The 24884-nt window shown below is 52.7% G+C and overlaps 2 protein-coding genes across 7 annotated transcripts in view; one reads left to right on the forward strand and one right to left on the reverse strand.

The window, feature by feature from the left end:
* Nucleotides 1-7745, forward strand: part of GFPT1 (glutamine--fructose-6-phosphate transaminase 1) — a 34342-nt gene extending 26597 nt beyond the window's left edge. For 2 of the 4 annotated variants that reach the window (XM_069035697.1, XM_069035699.1), the window contains one exon: nt 468-4520. In XM_069035697.1, the coding sequence (XP_068891798.1) occupies nt 468-512 (45 nt within the window). In that variant the 3' untranslated portion in view covers nt 513-4520. Of the gene's footprint in view, nt 1-467; nt 4521-6613 lie in introns of those variants that run through there. The other 2 variants (XM_069035698.1, XM_069035700.1) reach the window with 2 other exon arrangements.
* Nucleotides 7746-17796: 10051 nt separating this feature from the next.
* ANTXR1 (ANTXR cell adhesion molecule 1) overlaps nt 17797-24884 on the reverse strand; it is a 77997-nt gene continuing 70909 nt past the window's right edge. For all 3 annotated transcript variants that reach the window (XM_069035590.1, XM_069035588.1, XM_069035589.1), the window contains exon 19: nt 17797-18060. In XM_069035590.1, the coding sequence (XP_068891691.1) occupies nt 17797-18060 (264 nt within the window). The remainder of the gene's footprint in view (nt 18061-24884) is intronic.

A 24884-nucleotide genomic window follows, 5' to 3' on the forward strand; every position in this document is an offset into this window, starting at 1 on the left:
CAGTCCTGGCCAGCACAGAACTGGGAGGAGGCCCAGTACACGCGGCCGAGTCTGGTGCAGCTGAGCTGGGCCGTGTGTCTGGTCTGGTAGGAGCTCACAGGTTCTGGAGGGCTGGCAGGGAGCTCAGAGGAAGGCAACAACCCTCACAAGGGTGCTTGGCAAACAGTTCGGTCTTAGGTATTTGATCTTAATACAGACACTGGCCTCTACCTGTTATCAGTGACCTCTTATCATTTGAGCACTGGAACTACGTGGACTAAAGGGGCTCCCTCCTTAGTTTTGAGAGGAGTTGTAACAATTAAGGTTGTGGACTTTTTTCTGCACTGATTATCCTAAATTAACATGAGAATATGTTGAATTGTTTTCAGTTGAAACACAGAACAGACATTCCACACGTTACAAAGTTATACACAAACAAACAGTGTGTAAATACTCACAAGCCTGTTCTTTCTCCTCCCTCTCTGCAGGTTGATTTTCCAAGAAATCTGGCCAAGTCCGTAACTGTAGAGTGAAAGATCATCCGAATCATAGGGGCAAAGGGGAATTAAATGAAAGACTTTTTTTGGTACCAAAATAACTTGATTTTAAAGCCCCCTAGGTAAATCTTATTTTGCTAAATCATTGTTTGTGTGTAAGATCACCATAATTCCATTACATTAGTGATTGTCCAATTGATTCCACATGCTATGTCAATAGCTCTGGGTTTTTTTGAACAACAGACTTCCATGAAAGATGTTAAATGGTTTTCCTTAAAGATTGCTGAGTCTTCTAGGTAAGGGGCCCTCCATTTTACTTTGAGCTGATGTCATTGTCTCTTACCCCATGTGGCTCATTCCAGTCATTGATGAGAAACCACTGAAGGAATTAATCAGTCAGCTGTCATGCTCTCAGGCAGTGAAGCAGGACACCAGAATACACACCTGGAACAAGAGCTGGTACTGGTCACGCTTGTGCAGATATTCTACCAGTGAAGGAAACTGCAGACAAGCCTTTGGGGTAAATTCCTGCCTCAGGTACACGAGGGAATTCAGCTGAGCTGTCACAGCCTCCTCGCTCCTGGGCACATGGTGAATGTGCCAAGGAGAGAACGCTGCTCCAGAAGGATTTTATCTATGCCAAAAACATAGCAAGTGACAATCTCGTAGCCATGGTGGCCACGGCGCGGTGTGACCCCAGCGTGGCCAGTGGGACCTGCCCTGGCTGGGACTGGGAGCACTGGCTGGCCAGTGGGGGTGAGGGCAGAGAGGAGTGACCAGTGCTCGCCCTGACCTGGTGGCTGTTGCTGCTGGTGGTTGGTTGGGGTTTTTTAAAACAAGTGCTGAGGGTTTTCCCCCCAAACTGAGGGGCACTGGGGCACTGTAACATACCTGAGTGTCCCAGCTCTGTGAACACACCTGAGTGACCCAGCTCTGTGCAGGGCTTTTTGCTGCAGGTCACTCTCTGGTATGAGTGTGTTTCTGCCTTGTGTCTCCCCAGCAGAGAGGGCTCTAAAGCTCCTTCCTGAAGCTTGTTTAGCCAAAGTCCCCTGATGACAGCGAGGGCTCAGGTTTATGTAGCAGCAGTTCTTGTGTGACTTGTGTCAAATTCAGCTGATTTCAAATTGAAGGGGATAAAAAGGCTCCATAAACACGACACAAACACCTTGGTAATATTTCTATAACAAGCTTGAAGAGAATCAGAAATGACACAGAAAATATACCTTCAGGACTCAAAACCTGGCTTTTTCTGAGTCATCAAAGGGGAGTTATTAGGTATTTCCTAATGCAAAAAGGTGAATTTCCTCCCACCTTGCTGGGTTTTGAATTAACCTTACACAGGCACCGTAAAAACATGCTACCAGGTATAAAGTGGTGCTGGTGAATATTCCAGGTCATTTACTGCCCCTGAAAAATGGCTTTAGCAGATGCAGTGCCTGAGGACTGCCCAGCACCCTGCAAACCCCGGTTCCCCTGGCACAGGGCGCCAGTGCTGAGCAGCCACAACCCAGGCTGGTCCATGGCTGCTCCGAGCAAGGCATTCCCAAAGACTCTGCAGCAATTCTGCAATGCATAAACCCACAGGGACTATTTCACTGCAGTTCAGTGTCAGCTCAAGGCTCAGTTTCATTATGAGAATGAAATGCTGCGTGCCTGGAAACAGCTTCTCAAAGCCAGTGTATGTGTTTATTATCATATTCAGACTATTAATTTATGAACACATTGTGCTGCCAGTGTCTGTTTAAGAACAAAGTAGTAAATGCTGCATTTTAGTTCAGCAAATGCTGTGTGTGAGGCACTGCCCTATGACAGCTGTGCCTCTGCCTAAACATGACCAGGAGCCCTCCCTGCTTCACTGGAGGATGATAATTGTCCTTAAGGAAAAAACAAGGCACGTTCAGTGCTGACAGGTGGAAGACAGCTCCTCCTCCTCCTCCTCCTCCTCCTCCTCTTCCTCTTCCCTCCAGCTTGCTTAAGAGAAACTGCAGGGCTGGATCCAGGCCGGGCTCCCCCTGGATCCCCCTGGCACAAGGATGTGCAGTGTCCCCATCCTTTGTTCTGAAGCAGCCCCACAAGGGAATTATTTTGGCACCGATGCCCTTTTTCCCCTCCTGCAGCCAGCACTGCTTTTACCCTGCCTTGCACAGAGGGCTGCCCATGGGTGGGGGGGGCAGACACCCCTGTGAACACAAGCTGCTGCTCAGCAGAAGTTTGTTAGTGCAGGCTGTTAGACATTTGTGAAAGTTGTGTACAAAGAGGACCAAAGAACAGGAGTCTGAGTCAGAAATGTCCGGTGTGACACGGCCGTGTCGGAGCTGCAGAGCTCGTGCTGAGCTCTCTGGGTTTGTGCTGTGCCAGACAAATCCTTGTTCCTTGTAGCTGGAGGCATTGATGGGTCAGGGGAACAGGTAGTGCTCACCCCCACCTCTGCCAGCAAACTGCCTGGAGTGTCAAACTCTGTCTGCCAAATCTGAGGGCTCGGAGCTGTTGCAGTGAGGCTGATGGATGTTGTAGGCTCAGTCTCAAAGGATGCTCTGGAGCACACCTGTGTGAAGAATTTCTCTGCTGAGCGTGGCAGGGAACCTGTTAAAGCATCTCGTTGTTGTTGTTGCCATGCAGTGTGAAGTGAGAATGTACAAAGGACTCTTTTTAGCTTTCCTTACCTCATTTTGTCCACGTGTTGCATTTCGATGAACAGATGATGTTTCTCTTTTCCGTAGAAAACTTTTAGGATGTCTCGTGGTATTTATTAACAGCCAGTCTTCTGCTCTCCCAAATGAATGTTTTGCTTACTGAGCCAGTAAAATTCTCTCCTTCCTCACTGAGGTGTTGAAAAATTCAGTAGCCCTGTCTCTAAAATTGAGCCACAGGTAAATACAGAGAAAGGCTTTTGCCATCTGGAATAGCAGCTCCTATTCCTGCCTGCTTTGGTCACATTTTGGTATAAATAACTCTGTTCCTCACCTGCAGAGACTCAAAGGGAAGCCCTGAGGTCTTGGGGGGTTTTAATTTCCAAAGACCAGAGAGCTCCCAGCTCAGCATATGTTTCTGCCCAGCAGTTCTCAGACAGATTTCACACTGCTGGGAAGATTCCACACACACACACACAAATTGAGCTGCACATGGAATATGCTGCAGCCAGAAAGGTTTTTTCCCCCAGCCCTGCTGCAGAAGGGCTGTGGACAGTTTTTTCCCAGATTTGTCATAGTCAGCATTGTCTGTGCACGTTCTCACCAAGAGCCCCCAGCAGTGCCTGGGTGGCTGGCCCTGGGCAGGGCTGTCTCCTGTGGCCCTTCTGTCCAAAAAGCTGCCTGGACTCCCTGTGTTGGGTCAGGCTCAGCCCCTTGTGCTGAGAGAGCCAAAAGCTTCACCCAGAGCCTTTCCCAGCCACCTGGGATGGAGCTCGTGGGCCTCACACAGAACCTCAGTGTGGAGCCTTAAGCCCAGCCCAGGCATGGGGGGCTGGTTGAGCTGCAGAGTGAAGCATCCAAAGGCACAAGTCAAACCCACACCAGTGCAGAATTGGGCCTTTCCCCTTCCTGGCTGTCCCTAGGAGTCCTTGATGCCACAAGCAGGTGCCTGGTGGCCGTGTTGGATGGAGGGAGGGACCGAAATTAAGTGGCTTAAGTGGCACATCAGTGTTTAGCTGTGGCTAATTTTGGATCCTACCTGAATGTACCAAACTTGCCTCAAAGCATGGAGTCCCTCCTCTTCGTCAGAAACAGGAAGAAGAAGAAACAGAAGTATTTGGGTTGAAAAAAAAAGGAAAGAAAACTATTTGCCTTCAATTCAGTTTCTGTAAATAGACATTTGAGTGGCAAACCCACATTTCCTCCCTTGTAGATTCTCTGCCTCTGCTGTACATATCCAGCTGGCTTGGGTTGTGGGGACCAGACTGTACCGTGTTTCCTGTCGTGTGCTGTATGCAGAAGATGTCTTACTTTTGTCTGTAGTGTTTTATAATTTGGGTTTTGTCTCTTTGCTTACTTTTTTTGTATCTCACCCTTTGAATAAAATCAAGTGCCCTACATGAAACAAACGGAATTACTGGTCTTCAGTTAAATCCATTAAGAACAGGTGTAGCCCCTGTGGAAATTAAGGGCTGGATGTACAAAGCAGAAAACCTCAGGGCTTAACTTGCCCCTCTCCTGACCAGCCAGGCTCTTTTCAGGTCAGAGATTCAGCCTGTATTTCATTTTTTGCATTTCACCTGCCCTTTCCTAACCGATTTTTTCCACTCTGTGGAAAGCCTATCAAATCCCCCTAAGGCAGAACAGTTCCTGCAACCTTCTGTACCTTAATTCTTATTTAATGACCCCTTTTCTATCACTGAGAAGGTTGCAGTCAGCACAGCCCATACCTGCCCCGTGCTCGGTGAGCGTTTCCCACATTCCACAACTTCTGAAAATTCGTGGCTTCTTTTCCCAGGAAGAGCCCTGTGTGGGTAAGGCTGAGCTGGGACCATGGGGGTCATGTCAGACCAACGCTGGGGGCTCAGGGCTTGGTCAGGGCTCAAACACACCTGGGTGGCTTTGTAAGGGAATCCCAGAGTGACAAAACGCTGAACCCCCCCTCCTCCAGCTGGGCCATTCAGGGATTCGTTTCCTCAGGGACCTTTGCCTCTCCAGGGGCGCAGCATCCAACTCCAACGTTGACTTTCTTAGACAAAGGGAGCAGCTCAGGCTTCTCCTGTCAAAGACCTTTCCTGTACAAGAAGCAGCCCTGAAAGGCTGGAGGGGCTGGGCCGGACTCGTGGCCTGCCCAGGGGGACACAAACCCCAAGATGTGCCTGAAGCTGGCTGTGTAACCAGAGCCACCCTCCAGTACAGGGGGTGGGTGGGAAAAGCCAGCTGCAGCCACCAAACCTCTCCAGCATGAGCCCAGCACAGACTGGCCCCTGTGGCCACCGGCCACTCGGGGCCGTGGCAGGGACTCTCATCCCTGCTGGCATTCCTTGCAGCAGCTCCTTTCCCCAGGCTTTGCCCTGCCCAGCCCTGGAACTGCTGACAAGGAAAATTCTGTTCTGCCCGGACAGCCCCAGCTGGCCCTGCCTGAGGAGAGCCAGGCACACGGGCCCCACGCCAGGGCAGGATGGTCACTCTCAGTGGGTGACCTCCAGCCTCCCTGGTGACACAACACCGAGCCTGAGCCTCCGGCCCTCACCCGCTGGAATTTAGGGGGGATTTCAGACCTGCACAAAGCTGGGCATGACGCACGCAGGAGAAATTCCCACTGAGACAGACCATGAGGAGAGACAGGTTTCTGAGACCCAGTGAAGGTGTGTGGCAGCCCTTGCTGACAGAGGATGGCAGTTCTCATCCTCCCCCTCTCCACCTGAGCCTGGCACAGCCCCGTCCCCTCCCTCGGGCCCTCGGGAAGGCTCAGACAGAGCCTGAAGTGTTGGATGAATCCAGTGCCTCTGTGGATGAATTAAGTGGCTTGAGGATGTCCCTGCAGGACCCCAGCCAAGCCAGACAGGGGCTGAGGGGGTCCAGAGGCACCTGCCTGCAGCGGAGCAGCTGGATTAGGGAGGAATTTTTGCTGTATGGACAGAGGAGCTGGGACAGGGATCAGCAGGGGCTGAAGTCATCTGCTTCTCATTCTCCTCCAGGTGCTGCCAGCCAGGAACAAGGGTTTGTCACAGCCCCAAGGTTTGTCCCAGGCTTTGCTGGCTCAGCTGAGAGGGGCAGGAATGGGCTCAGGAAGAACCTGCAGGCTGGGTCTCACCTGGGTGAAGCCCAGCACAGTGAAAGGGGAAGGAGGCAGACATTTGGGGGCAATCATCTCTCCCAGAGAAGGACATCTGACCTTTCCCCTGCTGGAAAGGTCACTGCTCAGCCACCAGATGCCACTTTGTGCAGTGCAAGGTGCCACTGAGGGCACAGCTCCTGCTGAGCAGGAGAGACAAAGCAAGAGCTCAAACCTGCTCCTGAATCCTTTGCACTTTGGAATCTGCCCCATCTCCCCAAGGAGTGCTCTGCATGTCACACCCCTCCCGTTTGTGTTACCACGTGTCTAAGTCCCCTCAAATCCAGGGGTTTTCAGTCCCCACACTGCAGTGGTGCTGGATCGATGCCATGAGCAGCCAAAGACCCTGTCCCAGGGCTGTTGTTTTATGGCTCCTGTCCCTTTTGCAGGTCGATCGCATCGCTGCCTCCAGAGACTGAGCACCAGCACTGCCCCCGGAGCTGCTGCAGCGCCCGAGGGCCTCGAGGAGCAGGAGCCAGGGGTGAGCGGGGACAGCCAGACAGCGCCCTGGGGTGACACCGTCCCTGGGGTGACACCGTCCCTCCTATGACACCAGACCTGTGGTGACACTGGCCCTGGGGTGACACCATCCCAAGGGTGACACCAGCCCAAAGGCGACATTGGCACTGAGGTGATGCCATGCCAAGGGTGGCACTATGCCAAGGGTGGCACTATGCCAAGGATGATGCCATCCCAAGGGTGACACCAGCCCTGGTCCCACCGAGGCCCCAGTCTCAGTCCCCTCTGCTCCACAGTCCAGCCCAGCACCCTAAGTGTGAGTGAGTAGCACTGAACAAAGCCCGGAGCCACCCCTGGGTGGGTGACACACACTCAGAGGTCGCTCTGCTCACTGCTTGTGTTTTGCACTGAAGTTCTTGTCTTGTTTGTAGGTTTTAAACAATAAAAAGCTCCAAAGATTGTCTTGATTTTTAGAGCAAATGCCAAAAGTGGAGTGCTCTGCTTTAGAAATGCCGGTTTGTCTGTTCTTGGATGGTTCCTTCCCTTCTTGGCTTCTGCAGCCCAGGAAACAAAGCCAAATTCACAACTCCTCCCTGCTCCCCCTTCTTTCCCTGTTCAGTGACAGTTCTGAGGGCTTTGACTCAGATTTCCCCCCTTGTGTCTCCTTCAGACAGAGCCTGAGGGCTGGGCCTTCAGTCCTCATGGTGGCTTTGTCACAAGAGCCTGGCTGGACAGTCCTGCACTTCGCTCAACACACCAGACCCATGGGGACAAGGACAGTCCGTCAAAAATACCCCAACCCAACCCCAAAACCCGCTGAGGTGTCCACAGCGAGCTGCTGGGAGTAGAGAAAACCCAGCACCTCCCACAGGACTAGCTCAGGAAACTCCAAGCCCATGTGGGAGGCAGAGGAGCAGAGGTTTGGTGTCCACACTTGGGGAGCCCAGCGGGAATCAGCTCCTCTGACGGGAGTGCATTTAAAAATTAATACAGAGCAAAAATGTTCCAGGCTGCACCAGCCCCAACTGGACTGACAAAGCAAAGCTGGGAAAAGCTTTGATGCCTTTGCATAAAACCAAAGCCCCGACAGCGCAGAGCGTGTCCAAGGGCAGGACCAGCACCAGCAGCTCCCCTCCTGCTGCAAACTGGTGCAGCTCTGCAAGGCATTGCTGATCGAGGCAGCCTCCTCCTTCCTGCTGGGGCCAGAGATCCCTGAGCTCTTCCAGCAGCCCCCTCCCCGCTCCCTGGAGCACGGGAAGCAGCTCCGGGATCCCTCTGGGATCCCTCAGCGTTCGTGCATCACAAACTGCAGCGCTTTGGGCTCGGCACACGGAGCATCCCACAGCTCATCCCTTCCTGGCTGCAGAGAGGGAGGAGGAGGGAAAAAACCCAACCCAAACCAACATCCTGAGGTTCCAGTGCAGTGATTTATCACCGAGCTGGCTGCAGACAGGCACACAGACGGACACATAGACACAGACAGACAGACAGCCCCAGTGCAGCTGATGCTGCCTCCCTGTCTCCCCGCGGACCTCACTGTGATTAAATCATGTTCCAACAACAGCAGAGAGGCAGGGAAAAAGCGGTCAGGAATTTTTGGACAGGAAATAGATGGGAAGAGGAGGGGAGTGTGAGGGACACGAGCAGTTCACTGCTCTGTCCTCTCCTGCAGCCACAGGGGGAGGAACCCCCAGGGCCGGGGTCTCCATTCCCAGGGGCTCCTGTCCCCATGGTGGTGGCACCCCTCTCTCCGAGGTCTGTGCAAGCTCAGCAGAGCCGAGCTGAGCCCAGAAGGAGCTGGCATCACTTGAATCCAAAGGCATTTTCTCCAAGCACAGCGGGGACCACAGGGAAAGGAACATCTCAGAGAGTTCCCTGACAGGCACCGGACACTCCGCCGGCTGCAACCGCCCCAAATGAACTCAAACCCCTTCTCTGGTGCTTCAGCTCAGAGTTATTCAAGAGGATTGCACTGAACTCCTTTAGCTCCTGCAGTGGTTTGTCTGCAGCAGGGATGAACCAAGGACCAGGACCATTCGTGGTGGCAGCAGAGCTCCCGAGCAGGAGGAGCCCATCACTGCAGGACCACGGCTGTTCCCAGCTGTCACTGGGATAACTGGGGAGGAAACACTCAGAGAAACCATCCCACAGCCTCCAGCCATGAGCACCCATCGGATCAGGCCTCTGGAGAAGGGATCCATAAGGCTGTCTGTAAATGTGACTCTGCCAAGATGCTTTAGATGTCTGCAGCAGAGCATAAAGTAACCATTGTCAGCTTGAAAAATGCATTAGACCTCAAAAAGGCCTCTGGTAAAAAGAAAGGAAAAAAAAGGAGGGCAGAGAAGAGGGAGAAAAAATTGTTTATTTTTCAGTTTTGCCAGACTACAGTTTGCAGTAAATATTTTTTTCAGATAAATAATTTGCTGTTGTTGTTTTCAGACAAATACAACAAATAAAGCTCCCTTGTTTAAAGCCTTGATCTGAATTACTTTGTAGAGAAACGCAAACGTTTCCTCTGGGGACTCAGAGGAATTCTCCTCCCCTAAGTACTGCAGCAAACACGGAGAGGTGAAGATCTCCCAGAAGAAGCTCAGGAGCTCTGCCCTGCACACCCCCGGTGGTGCCACCCGTGTCCCTCGTGTCCCCCATGTCCTGCCCCGCGCCCACCCCCGGAGCCAGCGGGAAGTTTCCTCCCCCCCTGGCAATCCCACGCAGGGATTTCTGTGATTTCCCCTGTTCAGACTGGTTCCAGAGCTGTTCTGCTGTGGGAGCTCAGAGGTGTCAGAGTTCCTACTCCAAACCCAGATTTGGATTCACTGTGAATTATTCATGGTGCTCCCGACCTCTGCCTGCTAACCCTGAATAATCAAAGACCCCTTAAACCAACAGGATCCCTACCTGCTGTTCCCCACAAAGTTCTGTGTTTATCCTACTGAATCAATGGATTCTCTGGCTGTTCTCCAGCAGTTTGTGCCTTCTTTTTTCTCCCTCACATTTGGGTCTGTTTCTTATTTATTTAATTTTATGTTGTGGGAATGTAGAAATGTGCCACAGTGGATGGGGCTGCTGGCCTGGGTGGTCCCACACTTGGCCCAGCTGGTGCCTGAGTCAGCCAAGCTGTTGCAGGAAAGAATCCTTTGGAAGGGGTATAAAGTGAAGGCCAAACCCTGCAGTCCTTGTTCCATAAAACATCCCCAGGACGCCTCAGCGCCTCCAGCACCAGCAGCTGTCCCCAGACACAGCTCCCTCTGTTCCTCAGGGCAGGCAGACACTGTCAGTGAGGGACAGACCCCCCCTCACATCCAGAGCCCGTCCTGGAGAGGGGCAAATCAACCAAACAGGAACATCCATGCTGGGAAAAGGCACAGGTGGGGACCAGGACCCCTGTGGCTGATGCCACCCGGCACTGAGGGGGTTTAACCCAGCACAGCTGCAGGAACCTGGGGGATGATGCTGCACCACCTGCAAATCATGGGACCCTGGGATGGTTTGGGTGGGAAGGAACCTTAAAGCCCATCCAGTGCCACCCCTGCCATGGGCAGGGACACCTTCCATTGTCCCAGGGACAAAACTGCTGAACACTTTTCCTGGGTTTTTTTTGCCTCTGAAGGCTGAGGGTGTCCCATGTACCCTCAGGTCACCCATTGCCACAGCCAGGAATTAAAACTGCATTTCTCTGCCTTATCTGGGTCAATGCAAATTTCTTCAGTCTCCCAAAAAGCATCTTATGAGATTCTCCTACAGCTGCAAAGGGGAGAACAAGGGTTTGCTGTCATGTCTGGAGGAGGAGTTGTTGTCACAGGAGTGTCTCAGAGCACCCAGGACACAAGTCACAGCTCTGCCAACAACTCCCTCTTTCACCCTTGACAGGTTATGGGCCTCCCCATCCTTCCTTAATGAAAAACCAGACATTTTATTTTGCAAGTCGATTATTTTTGCTGGATTATCTCAGGCTGGAGGAGCAGCCTGGCCCAAGCCACCCTGATCCCTCCCCAGACACGGACAGGCAGAGGCAGACAAGTGATGATGACTTCAGAATTTGACCTTCTGAGCTGGGCTGTTTGAAAAAACAAACAAGAAGCTGCCTGATGCTGCTGCAGTTATTTCAATACATTTTTAGCAACTGGAAACCTCTCCAGTTTCCACGACAGGCTATGGGACAGGCGGCTGGGATCACTTTTACTTCCAGCATCGCACGCCCCCAGACACTCATCCTACCCCCAAAAAGTTAACACCAAAGCTCACACCAAAGCAGAAGCTCCCCAGTTCTGTCCCGTGGCACCAGCTCTGGCAGTCCGTGGAATGCTGCCCCTGCAGCCCAGGCTGGCTCCCTCCCTGCCCTGCCTTAGACACAGCTGAAAATACCCCCCACTCATTCCCAGTGTTGTTTTTCCACATCTGCCGCTGCTGTGGTTACTGCAGCCCTTCAGAGCAGGGAGGGTGGAGCCCTGCACATGGGGTGGGCATTTCCAGGTGTTTCATCCTTGCATCCTTTTATTTAAGGTATTCAGAGTCTCACAAGTGCCCACACCTTAAATAAAACCTGGGAATTAATCCCAGCCTCCTCCCCAGGCCCTTCAGTCAGGAGCATCTGCAATGTACAGAAATTTTCATCCTGTCTGAACCCAGGCACTGCAGAGCCCAAAAAACTCACTTTCCCAGAGGATTTTCCCAGCTTTTCTTTCAAACAGCTCCAGGTTTGCCCCCACAGGTCACAGCCATGGCAAGATGGGATATTCCATGGGAGTGCTGACTGGCAGGCAGAGCTCGTCAAGGCCAGAGGTGCTCACGTTTCACATGTCACCAGGAACAGACTGAAGGAATGCAGACATTCCCTATTCCTGCCTGGCTTTTCCTTTCCCAGAGACTTTCCACTAAGAAATACCTCGAGAAAGGATCCTGACACCCCTGCTCCCTGGTGAGCCCACACTGACCACAGGGTCTCACAGGCAGCAGGGGAGAAGCACAAAGCATCTCCTGGAGGCAGCTGAAGACTCACACACCCAGAGGGGATGCCAGGGAGGATTTGAGATGGGAATGGAAAGTGGAATTTAGAAATCCCCAGCTTTCCTGCGAGTAGGAGTTACCTCATTGCTAAGTTCAGTTTTCCACTCCCTGTGGTATTTTTGCACGCTATGGTTTCTCCATCCCTGTTAATTCCTCCAGCTCTGGAAAAGGCCCCACGATTTAATGTCTGTGAAGAGCCACAGAATTCCCCTCTCGGGCTGCAGCTCTGGCCACATCAGCACAAGCCAGGATGTCCCCTGGGTGGAGGGGACAAGTCCTTCACCATCAGGGACACTTCACCTTGGGGGACAACTGCACTGACCTTGTGGCATGAGAAAACATTTTCCCTTGTGCTCTGCACCTTTCCAAGATATTTTTCCTTCCCACAATACCAGGAAGGACCCTTCAAAACATTTAAGTATTAAAAAATACTTAAATAATCTAAAAGTTCTGGCAATGTGCTACAGACTTTCAGCCACAGTCTGCATCCAGGGTGATTTATTTTATAGCTCGTGTTATTTTTACAAGTCATTTTATAGCTGTTTCTGAAATAAAAAGATGCATTACACCCTCCAGCAGCACCGCAGCAGAGGATGCTGTGTCTGAGTCCCCCTGGTGTTTCCATCAGCCGCACACAAACCCTTATCTATGACTCAGATGGGGCTTTCTCTGCCAAATTTAGGGAGAAAAAAGCAATTTCTTTCCCTGCCAAGTGAGGAGCTCCTCAGCTTTCCCAGGGCAGATGAGCCTTTGGAGGAACAAGCAGGATTCACCGGCAGGGAGAGCCCTGGGAACAGCCCCCCAGACACAACCAGGGCCAGGGGCTGTTCCCTGAGCCCACCTGGGCCCCCTGACCTGTAACTGTGTGTCCGGCACAGCTCTGGCCGGACACAGCCCAGGGACAAAGCCCAGGAAGGAGTGGCCTCTCCCTCGCAGCCTCAGCACAAAAAGAAGAGGAATCCCTGCAAATGGCGCAGCCAGGACCCACCATTTGGCTCCTTGCAGCTGCCCCAGCCCCATCCTGGCCACCCCCACACCCCTCCCTGAGCCCCCCAGTGCCCTCAGCACTGGACTGGGAGCTGGGTCCAGCTGCCGGCCATGACCCAGGCTCGGGGTGCCCACGGACCGGCCGTGTCCCCGTGATGCTGTGGGGACACTTGGCTCCAAAATAAACCTTCTGCCTGGGGACATCTGCCCTGTCCCGGTCTGGTGCCGTGGTGGCAGCGCAGTGGGGCTCCCTGGGGGCCGAGGAGCTCCTGGAGCTGAGGGAAAGGCAATCCAGCCTGCCCCGGTCCCCGTGTTCTCCTGGTTTTGTCTCCCCAGCAGAGCTGTGCAGCCACTTCTGTGTATTTCCCTGCCCTGACCGACCCAGAGCTGCCATCAGAGCGGGTCTGCATCGTCCCTTCTGAGCTTGGGCTAAGCTCAGGTGTAACTTTCTTGGGTTTATTCACCTGACCCCTTCTGAGCAAAGCAACTGAGATTTTCTTGGAGTCTCCATTTAAAAAACACCTTTTGTCTGAGTGACAGCAGGACCTGCTGAGCACTGCGACTTCCCTCTTGCGTTTTCCAGGTACAAGTTTGGTTTAAACCAAACACGGGAAGGAAAAAGCAGGCTGAGCCCAGACATGCAGGGTCTGATGTGCTGAGGGAACGGCCAGCTCACCTTTGCAGAGGAAGGTAAAGCCTGTGAGCTTGGGCAGGTGTTGGCTGGAGCCAGAGGCTGAACTTCTTCACGCTCCATGGAATATCAGAACAACCATATCAAAATCCGGATGAGCTGGGGTAGCTAAGCTTGGTTATTCCTGGTAGTGGCTGTGCCCTGTTAGAGGCACCTCTGGTGAAGGTTCCTGAGTCAGCTGTGTGAAAAGGGAGATTCTGGGAGGAATTGACAGTCTAGGCTCTGTCACATCCCAAAGAAAACAGCTTTTGTGTCAGAAGTGCTCTGGGCTGTTGGGAAGAAAATCACCAAGCTCGAGTTCCCCAGGGTAATGAAAAGCCAGTTTATGAGAATCTGTTGCCCAGGATTTGCTTTGCCTTGGCAAGGAATTGTTCAGAGCCCAGCAGAGATTTGTGTAGTTCTTTAATAATAACATCAAGGTCAGCAAGAGTAATGACTGAATTTAACAAATGACACATGCAACAAACAGAGGGAGTAAAACATCACTGCACAGCCCTGGCAACGTGAAATTCAACATCCAAACAGGGACCGTTCTCCTCCTCCCCTGCACCAGCACCACAAACAAGGCAGCGTTCCCAAATCCTGCCAGAGCCCTCAGAGCCAGACATGCCCCTTCCCCAGAATAAACAGTGACGGAAGATGCCTTCACACACCAGGGAGCAGAGAGAGAATTCAGGTGACCACAGAGTTCGTGTGGGTGAGCGCTTCGAAGTACAGCCAGCAACACCTGGTAACACTGGGCAAGTAAAATAAAATAAAATAAAACAGTCTGAACCTTTGTCCAGCGCCGCTGCTCAGCCCTTGGAGGCTGCCAGGCACTGACAGAAAGTTTTGAATGAATGAGAAACAAGGGGAGGAATCAAGGAGCAAATGAAACAACTGCTTGTTTGTTCAGTGCCATCAGACATCTGGGAACTGCTGCTCACACCAGCCCTCACTGGAGCACGTGCAGCTGGTGAGACCTGCTGGGGTCCCTGAGGTGGCTGTGGCATCGCTCAGCCCCTTCTGGTCTGGAATGAACATTTAATTAAAGGTTGGCTGGTGTGGACTGGGAAAGGTTTATAGACAGAGAGTACATAGGGCACCACAGTGCAGTGGAGGGTGCTCCAGCTAATTCGACCTCATTTACATAGCATTAATTGTCACTGGAAGCTGGTTTGAAGTCAGGACCAAGTTTTCACTCTTCCATTAAGTTCCTAAATTAATCTTTAGGGTGCAGCATAAGAGGAGTGTGGCTTTTAAAGGCATGTGAGGTACTTCTGGGAGCCATTTCTGCAGCCAGATTTAGGTTGATCCTAAATCACAGAACCCCAGACTCGTTTGGGTTGGAAGGGACCTTAAAACCCATCCAGTGCCACCCCTGCCACAGGCAGGGACACCTCCCACTGCCCCAGGCTGCTCCAAGCCCATCCAACCTGGCCTTGGGCACTGCCAGGGATCCAGGGGCAGCCACAGCTTCTCTGGGGCCTCCCCACCCTCACAGGGAAGAATTCCTTCCCAAATACAAACCAGGTACAAAATTCACCACCAGACGTGCTCTGATTTTTCTGGGAACATTAGGAAGGGTCACCAAGGCCAATCCTCTGCAGAGTCGTGTGGGTTTTCTTCAGGAGCTCCAGCCAGATCCCACCCAGATCCACGTGCAAAAAACCCTTTGCTGATGGATCGAAGGCCTGTGTAGCTGGGAGCTGCAGTGCCCCAATTAATGCCATGTAAAACAGGTGCTCGTCACTACAGGAAATATTTGTACATTTATAAAAAAAAAAAAAAGCAATACAACCATAAAGAAAAAATACAACAAGCACAGCTTGATACGATAACATGCCATGAAATGTCATTGGCTTTATAATAATTTACTACAACTTGAAAAATGTTCTTTTATCCACAACGGATAGGAAATGCTTCCATCTAACATATGGTAAGCATGCAGCAACAATATGTACAACAAAAATTTGGAGCTTGATTTTTTTCTTAAACTGGATGATTACAAAGGGAGCATTTGAAAATCCTGATTTTTCTAGCCTGATCTAGGCATTATTTTGCTTCTTTAAATCAGTGGGGGTTTTTTTCCCCTTAGTTTGGGGAGAATGAGAATTTCTACGTATATCTACAAAGAAGTTATGGAGAATACACTGCTATTTCCCCCAGCAGGAGGTTTACTGGTTAATTGGTTAATTAACCAACTTATTGGCTAATTGACGCTTAAAAAAATAAAATTCTCAATGCTGTATTGTTGAAAACCAATTTCCTTCCCAAACGTTTTTGAAATGCTGAGGATGTGTTGGGGACATGGATCCTGTGTTACACTACTCCCAGTTTTCACACCTTCCATCGTGAAACCAAATCAAAACAAACCAAAGCAAACCAAAGCAAACCAAAGCAAACCAAAGCAAACCAAAGCCAGCAGCTCTTTGCCTGACCAGATCCCGTCCATCCACGAGGGAGCCCATCCCAATCTGAGTGGGGGTGTTAAAGCTTCCCCTCCCACCGCCAGCATCATCCTGTGGGAGCAGCACAAGGGGAATTTGCTCCGGGTCGGGGACTGCTCCGTGCTGCCCGCAGACAGAACAGTGGGGGGATCAAAGGGCCTTGGGGAGCACAGCCCCGGCCTGGGATTCAGTCCCAGGGCCTCAGGACTGATGGATTTACCTCACCTAAGAGCTGACCCTGACCTAGCAGAGGGAGGGAGAGACCCAGAGCCTCGTGCCAAGGGTTCCCTGCTGTCCTTACCCAAAGGAGTCCAGGGTAGGTCTCCACTGAGTCTCTTTCCTCTGTTTCGTTCCCTTTCCTACTTGAGAATTTTTTTTCTTTTTTTTTTTCTTGTTTTTCTAGAAAAGCTAGAATTGACATTTCCAAAAGCACTGAAGGAAGTACTTGGCAAAGCATTTCTTTATCTGGTAAAAAATGAGATGAGAACCCTTCGCTACTCACAGAACTGCAGCTACAAAGGTGGCTTCTCTCCTGTGAGATTTCCACAGAGAGTTTTGTGAGAACTGATCCCGAGGGGCAATCAGGGAGCTCTGGCTGAAGGGCTGAGGGACCTCCCCTGGCTCTTGCCCTGGGCTGCAGGCAGGTGCTCAGGATGGCTGTAGGATACAGGAGTGTGCAGGAGGTGCTGTGGGATGTGCTGGGGGTCCCCTGAAGGTGAGGAGGAAGCAGGAGAAATGCAGCCAGTGCATTTCTTGGCAGACTGATTCCCATCTGGCCTGTCCCAGGGGGTTTGCCTTAGTCAACAACCGCTAATAGGAGTGATGCTGGTGAGAGCTGACAAGAGTGAGTAAGCACACTGGCTCTTCTTCACTCCGAGCTGGGAGACATCTGCTACTTATTTAGGAAAGGAAAACAAAACAAAACAATCCACGTGGAAACATTTTTAAGGTGAAAGAATTCAATTTACAGAAAAACAGGGACGCATCAGTGGCAACCATTTCAAACTGACGGCAACAAGGAGCCCAAGCAGACTGGATTTAGGGAATTCGAGACACTGAACCTCTGGTTTACATCCAGAGTCCTTCCCTTCTAAGAGGAAACCAGCATTAAATCACACTGCAGAACTGTGGAGTGATGGACTAGATGGACAGAATTGCCTAAAACGAATGCAAAAACTCTTCTGTTGGCCACGCCTTTCCCAAATTCCTCAATGGTTATGACCTGCTCTGTCCCACTGGGAACACTGAAGGCTGACCTGTCCTCAATTATTCCTTGTCCTCAGGGATGGGGTTCATTTTCCCGTGCAATCCGTTTTCCTAGTGACTCTGTTTCATTCACCTGCACTTCCACAAACCAACATCCTCCAATCCACACCCCCTTCTCCTTTCCAGACCCTCGGAGGTGACAACACCTTCCCGTGTGCAGTTCGTGGTCCGTGGGAACAGCTGCCTGTCCCCACTTCTGCCCAGGCTTCTGGGTTCCTGTACCTGCAGAGCTGCTGCTGTCCCTCCTCGCTGGCAGGGAGGGGCGGTCACTGTCCCGTGTGTCCCTGTCAGCCGTCCCCAGGTCGCTGGCTGCGATTCCGCACCGGCAAGAGTCCTTTGCAGTCCTTCCCCGGAGAGAATTTCCTTTGCACAGAGCTTGCCCTAGTTACCCATTCCTTTTTCCCAATGAATCCAGGGGTCACCGTGGTACGGCACAGGGAGGTGTCGGGGACCGAGAGGCGGCGCGGCCTTGCTGGGACGGCACTGGAGTTCTTCACCGCGTCCCCGCAGTCTCTGGGCTTTCCTTGCGCCGAGAGTTTGGCGGCACTGATGCTCGGGGGAGGGGAGGGGGGGAAAAGGGTTCGAGACACGAGAGAAAACGAGGGGAGAAGGCGGCTGCGGGGTGGCCGGCGCTGGGCTCGCCCACCCCCGAGCGCGGCGGGCCCGGGCCCCAGCGGGGCGAGGCGCAGTCCTGCTGGGGGGGCGCGGAGCCGGGGCGCGGCGGGGGCGGCCCTCAGGCCGTGGGGCGGGGGGGCGGCCGCGACGGCGGCGGCGCCCGGCCGGGGGGGGGGGCCTGGGGCGGCGGCGGCAGCGGGGGCAGCGTGGAGGAGGGCGAGGGGGCGTGCGGGGAGCTGGGGGGCGGCGGGCTGTAGATGGGGGCGGGGGGCGGCGGGGTGTAGATGGGCGCCGGGGGCGGCGCGGAGGGGTACGAGTTGTTGAGGGGGTATTTGGGGGGGGTCTCCGTGCTCTTCACCCGGGTGAAGTTGATGCAGCGGCCCTGCAACAGAGGGGGACAAGAGGAGGAGCGGAGTTACTGAGGGAGGGGTTGGAGCTTGCAGAGCACCCCGTGCCCCCCCTGCCCTGGCAGGGACACCTTCCACTGCCCCAGGCTGCTCCCAGCCCCGGCCTTGGGATCCAGGGGCAGCCACAGCTGCTCTGGGTGCCCTGTGCCAGGGCCTGCCCACCCTCTGAGTAAAGAATTCCCTCTTAATACCTCACATAAACCTGCCCTGATCGGCCTGAGGCCGTTCCCCATGTCCTGTCCCTCATTCCTGTGTCTCAGAGCACGACCCGTGGTTCCTGCCTCCACAGATGTCTCTTCCCACACTTCAGTCTTAAACTTCCAGCAGCACGAAATCTGGGATTTGCCCCTTTGGAGCCTCTCTCTCCTCCAAACACCTGGATTTGCGTCCCATTCCAACCTTTTACCAACCAGGCAACAGGGAAGGTTTGTGTAACTAAGACGGTTTCTTGCTCAGAATTTTTCCTGAAATGCATCCATTCCTCATCAGGATGTCTTGATACCCCAGTGCTCGTGAGAAGCCAATAAACTGCTTTTCTTGCTCTTTGGTGCTAAGTTACAGTTTGTTGTACAGTTTTAAACAAAACCTTTGCCCTCTGAGCTATTCTTTTTTTTTTTTTCTTCTTCTAAGTTCCACCTGCAAAAGATCCCACTGTAAATACTCAAATGTCAGAATCAGCATTACTGTATTATGGATTCATTCCTTTAGATATGAAATCATCCAAAAAGGCACTAGAGGATTTCTGAATCCATTCTTTATTTTTGGATTGGTGAGCTTATTTTCTGTTTTACTCTTTCCTCTCCCAAAGTAAATGTTTTTCCTGGTGAAAAAATGCCAGATGGAGCACTGAGCCCCTGCAGGCTGGAGTAGATTTGTTGGGGTAACAACATGAGCCAGTTTTAATCCCCTGCACAGCTCCGCATCTCCTCCCTGCTGTCCCCAGCCCAGGCACAAACGTTCTGCAGGGAGGACGGTGCTGGAAGGATTTGACAGGGATGGGAGGAGCTGCTGTGGACGGGACAGAGGTGCACAGACAGCTCCTCTTCAAGAGCTCTGCCAGCCGTGGATGTGGAGAAACATCTGCCTGAGCCCCGTTCAGCAGAGGGAAAAGGGTTCCTGGCCGAGGGCGGCTGTGGAGCGGCCCCAGCTGAGCTCAGCCTGGCTTGGACAAGCAAGGTCCTTTAAGGAAAACAAAGATTTCGCAGCGCCTTGAACTGCACCGGGTTCAAGATGACCCGGGCAGCTCTGGCCAGGGGTGGCTGAGCCCTCCCATGCCCTCGCTGGGAACAAGGGGGGTCATGAACATGGCAGTGGCCGTGGCCGTGGCAATGCCCTCCCCAGGGATCAGCGGTGTCCCTTGTCCGGCCTGTCCCCACAGCAGGACATCGTGGGGGGGACAGGGAGTGCCCAGCTCCCACACAGAGCTATGTCACCTCTGGTCCCTGAGCTGTCCCTCGCAGGGGGCAAAATGCCAACACAAAGTGCAGCGCAGAGTGACCTGGCAGGGGCTGTGGGCAGGCAGGGCAGAGCCTGCAGTGAGCCCACACCCTGCCCCGTCCCACAGCACCCGGCCCCGTTTGCTCTCACGAGCTCCTGCCTCACCTCTAACGTTGTTTTAATGCACTCTGCTGAGATTTTAAGTAAATACTGTGGGACAGGCCTGCTGAGTGAGGGAAAGTCTGAACCTGAGATTAACCAGTTCTACTCAGAAAAAACCCCCATAAGAATGTTTTCCTTGTTCCAGTGCCACATCTCCTGCCACGCAACTCTAGCTGCTTCAGACTATTATTTGCACTGGTTTTGTTTTCTTTATGTATGTTGAGAATAAAATAAACCCGAACAAAAGGCAGCAGTCAGAAATCTCGGCCAGAGAACAAATAGCTGCAGTTGTTTTTGTGTGGAGAGATGCTCTGTCTGAATGCTCCAAGAGTGAGGTTATGGAGCTGCTGATCCAAATGGAACTGAGCACTGCCCTAAGAGCATTCAGGAGGATGCACTGAGGCTCAGAAATCCTCGAATTGGGGCTGGGGCAGGGCTTGAGGACTAAGAGCCCTCTAGAGCTCACAGATGCAGAGACAACCCGGGAGCACAGACGTGACAGCCAGACCTGGCCCAGAGCTGGCCCAGCAGCCACCGACCATCAGATCCCTCTGGCCCACTCCCCTGTGCTCTCCACTGCTCTAATTTAAAGCTCCTTCATGCTGGATGCAGTGTGCCCTTCCCTCAGCTCACACTGCCATTCCCTGTCTCCTCCTCTGCTCCCGAGGCAGCTGTGCTGCCCTGAGCAGACAGTGCCCTGCCTGGCAGCACCTTCTCCTCCTGGGCAGTGGTCAGTGCAGGGCATCCAGCACGTATGGAAGGCACAGACACAGCCCAGGCTTCCTCCTCCCTTCACGTGTGCTGCCAGACCGAGGGAGTTCTTGTGTTTGACGGCTCCACATTCCTCTCACCCGAGCAGATGGGGGCAGAGTGCCAGAGAGGAGTTTTCAGTCCAGATGGGCTGAGATGGACTTTGGCAGCTCCACTGCCTCAGAGGAGATGGGGAAGCCAACAGCTCCTCGGGGAGGAGAACTGTCAGAGGAATGACAAGGGGATATCCAGGAAACAAATTACTGTTGCCTTGCACACGAGGGGCAGAAAATGTCTAACTGGTGCCCTGGGTGCAAATGCAAAGCAGGCCCAGGAGGGAGAGAGCCCCTTCAGGCAAAAAGCTGGATATTAAACCACACTCACCCATGGGGACAGTCTGTGGCCATGGGTACTGAGCCATGGGACAGTCTGTGGCCATGGACACTCACCCATGGGGACAGTCTGTGGCCATGGGTACTGAGCCATGGGACAGTCTGTGGCCATGGACACTGAGCCATGGGGACAGTCTGTGGCCATGGACACTCACCCATGGGACAGTCTGTGGCCATGGACACTCACCCATGGGGACAGTCTGTGGCCATGGACACTCACCCATGGGACAGTCTGTGGCCATGGACACTCACCCATGGGGACAGTCTGTGGCCATGGACACTGAGCCATGGGACAGTCTGTGGCCATGGACACTGAGCCATGGGGACAGTCTGTGGCCATGGACACTGAGCCATGGGACAGTCTGTGGCCATGGACACTCACCCATGGGGACAGTCTGTGGCCATGGACACTCACCCATGGGGACAGTCTGTGGCCATGGGTACTGAGCCATGGGACAGTCTGTGGCCATGGACACTCACCCATGGGACAGTCTGTGGCCATGGACACTGAGCCATGGGACAGTCTGTGGCCATGGACACTGAGCCATGGGGACAGTCTGTGGCCATGGACACTGAGCCATGGGACAGTCTGTGGCCATGGACACTCACCCATGGGGACAGTCTGTGGCCATGGACACTGAGCCATGGGACAGTCTGTGGCCATGGACACTGAGCCATGGGACAGTCTGTGGCCATGGACACTCACCCATGGGGACAGTCTGTGGCCATGGACACTGAGCCATGGGACAGTCTGTGGCCATGGACACTCACCCATGGGGACAGTCTGTGGCCATGGACACTGAGCCATGGGGACAGTCTGTGGCCATGGACACTCACCCATGGGGACAGTCTGTGGCCATGGACACTGAGCCATGGGACAGTCTGTGGCCATGGACACTCACCCATGGGGACAGTCTGTGGCCATGGACACTCACCCATGGGGACAGTCTGTGGCCATGGGTACTGAGCCATGGGACAGTCTGTGGCCATGGACACTCACCCATGGGACAGTCTGTGGCCATGGACACTGAGCCATGGGACAGTCTGTGGCCATGGACACTCACCCATGGGACAGTCTGTGGCCATGGACACTGAGCCATGGGACAGTCTGTGGCCATGGACACTGAGCCATGGGACAGTGTGTGGCCATGGACACTCACCCATGGGGACAGTCTGTGGCCATGGACACTCGGCCGTGGGGCTGTGTCCCCTCTCTCCTCTCCTCTGGCCGCCCTTGCCCTGTCAGTGCCGTAGGGCTGCTCACTTGATCCAAGCTTTTCCTTTTGTTCTCCACATCTGGCTGAGGCAGGAACGCTGCCAGGGCTGGAGGGGAAGGGTGGGATGTGGGCGAGGGGGCTGAGTGCTCAGGAGAGCAATGGGAGCGTCTGTGCTGGGACAAGGATCTGGCATGAGAGGGACATGGAGCAGCAGCTGCCTCAGCCAAGCTGTGGCATTTCCTAGGGATTCCACAGCCTTGTCCAAGCCACTTCCCACCCCCTCCTGCCTCTCCTTCTGCTTTCATCTGGGTCTGCAAACTGATAGGGAAGATGGGCTGTGCCTCAGAGCGCTGCACCAGCACCTGCCCAGCCAGACATGATTGGGATTCAGCAGTGTCCAGCTGAATCCAGCCCTGGGAATGGACCCTCTGCCAGTGTCCAGCTGAATCCAGCCCTGGGAAGGATGGACCCTTCCCCTGGGACACTGCAGCAGCATTTCTCTTTTCTCTGACCAGCTCGCTCTCCAGCCCCCATCCCAGCAGGACTCAGACCAGGAGGAAGCTTTTTCCTCAGTTCCATTCCAGCCCTGCTCTCCGTGGTTCCAGCTTCTCAGGGAGAAGCTCGCACACGGCACAGCCAAGAGGGAATTCAGGACAGGGAAGGGGTCCCAGGGCAGTGCATGCCCTCCAGAGGACCCAGGAGATCACTCTTTAATACAGGAAAATGGAGAGCATTTTTCTGAAGCAAAGATGAAAAATGTTCCTGTTTCTCTTGGTTTCCTATCAAGCTGGAATTAATACCTGGAAAAATATCAACATTTTAAGATCATAAAACACTGGGACTGGCTTCTTTTGCCTGGTTTAAAGAGAGGCCCTGGAAAAGATATGATCCTTAATGTTGTTTTGTATGGGTCATTAGTAATTCAGACTTTCCATAAACAAAATCCCAGTTTACCCTGTTGTTATGAGAAGGAGAAGAGAGAAATAAAAAGAAATATAGAAATAGAGAAAAGAGAAAGAAAGAGAAGAAGGAAAAGAGAGAGAGGGGGAGAAAAGGAAATTTAATAAGCAACTTGTGATTTGATACCTAATTGTCACTCAAGCATGCAGAAAAACTTGTAGGAGGTACTGGAAGATGAGTAACCTTCCCACCAGCCTTTTGTCATTTGGGGTCAGCACTGGTTCTGGGGCTCACAGAGGGTTTTGCTGCTCTGAGCCCCTGCCAAGGGTAACCCCCAGTTCCCAGGCGGATTCTGTGACAGGGTAGGATCCTGTGAGCTTGAAGTATCCCTGTGTGCAAACCTGAGCTGGCAGCCTGCTGCCTTCTAAACACACTGAGGGGTCTGGAGACAGTTTTAGGAAGTGTTAAACTCTCTTCTGGGCTTTGTTAGGCAGCCTGGGCTCAGCCTGAGCGTGCCTGGTACAGCCAGGAGTGCTGCAGCAAAGCTCGGTGATCACCCGGCCACCTCTGTGCCTCTTACTCACCAAACCAGCATTAAATCTGTCTCATCTCATGATAAAACATCACCACACCGAAACCATTCCCATCTGTGGCTCGTTCCTAAGGCCAGAGCCTGGATCTCAGCCTTGCTCACAGAACCTGCCATTCCCAAGGCAGTCCTGCCACCTTGGCCACTCAATAAATAAAACATTGGAGACCTGAGCTATTTTCTCCCAAATTAAGAGGAAGACTTGCATTGATAAGATCATCAGTCCAACAGGGTTCTAAGGACCTGGTCTCTCATTGCAGAGGCAGCACTGAGAACTGTGGCCTCTTATGGTTTACCTTAAAAGATTTTGTGAAAAGCACTGCAGGGTGAGAAAGTTTGGAGCAAGACCCAGTCTTCCGTCAGGTGTCAGTACTAGAAACCGTCCTAGATCTGACTTTTTAACTCCCAGGAACAAACTGGTACAAAATGAAGCCAGTGAGGAGGTGGGATTTACCCCAAAGGAGAAGGATAAACATCAAAACTAGTGACAAGTGCCATTACACCAAACTCCAGCTTTACCAGGGGCAGTTTCCTCCACTGCAGACAAGCATCCTGCCTAAATTCAGCAGGACAAGTCAGCAGAAAACCCATCTAACTTTCTTTGATGCCTTAACATGGTTTGGTCTATACAGATGTTAAAACAATGGTTTATATTTGTATTTATACAACCCTGTTCTCTTCAAACAACCCAAAAGCCGGACTTATTGAAGAAAAGAGGAGACTAAACATAATGAAGAATTTAAAATCATTGAATATATAAGAGCTTATTTAGAGCATATATATATGTGTGTGTTTGTAATGTCCATAGCTATGCATATGGGACTCTGCATCTCAGGCCCCACAGCACAGAGTGGTTCTGCCCATTCAGCCTCCAGTGAAATCTCACTCATGAGTTTACTCATCACTTCTCATCTGTGCCCAGCTCTCCAGACCCACCACAACCCCGACAACACCCTGATAACACCTCCTGCTCTGCCAGCTGCTGGGGCTTGACACCTCTGACCACACCATGAAGGACTGACCCAGCTGGGAGAACTACTGAAGAGGAAACAATCGGAGCAAAAAGAGAAGTGAAACAAGATGATACAGGCTGCTGCCTTGCCAAACTCGAGCGTGGGAATGAGCTTAATGGTCCCAGACTCTGGCTCGTGCCAGAGTTCAGGAGCGTGGCTCTCCCAGGGATGAGTGGGCATGGGAATGTCAGCAGCAGCCCTGATGGCTTTTGCAGGAGCTGCTCTTGGCTCATTCCTGCTGTGGGATGGGTGTCATTTCCAGGAAGATCTGGTCGCTCTTCCCGCTGCCTTGCTGGAAAGAGGTAGTTCAGGCTCGGAGAAACTGAGTGACACACCAGG

This window comes from Aphelocoma coerulescens, chromosome 22 (assembly GCF_041296385.1).
Source record: "Aphelocoma coerulescens isolate FSJ_1873_10779 chromosome 22, UR_Acoe_1.0, whole genome shotgun sequence".
In the NCBI taxonomy this organism is placed as follows: Eukaryota; Metazoa; Chordata; class Aves; order Passeriformes; family Corvidae; genus Aphelocoma; species Aphelocoma coerulescens.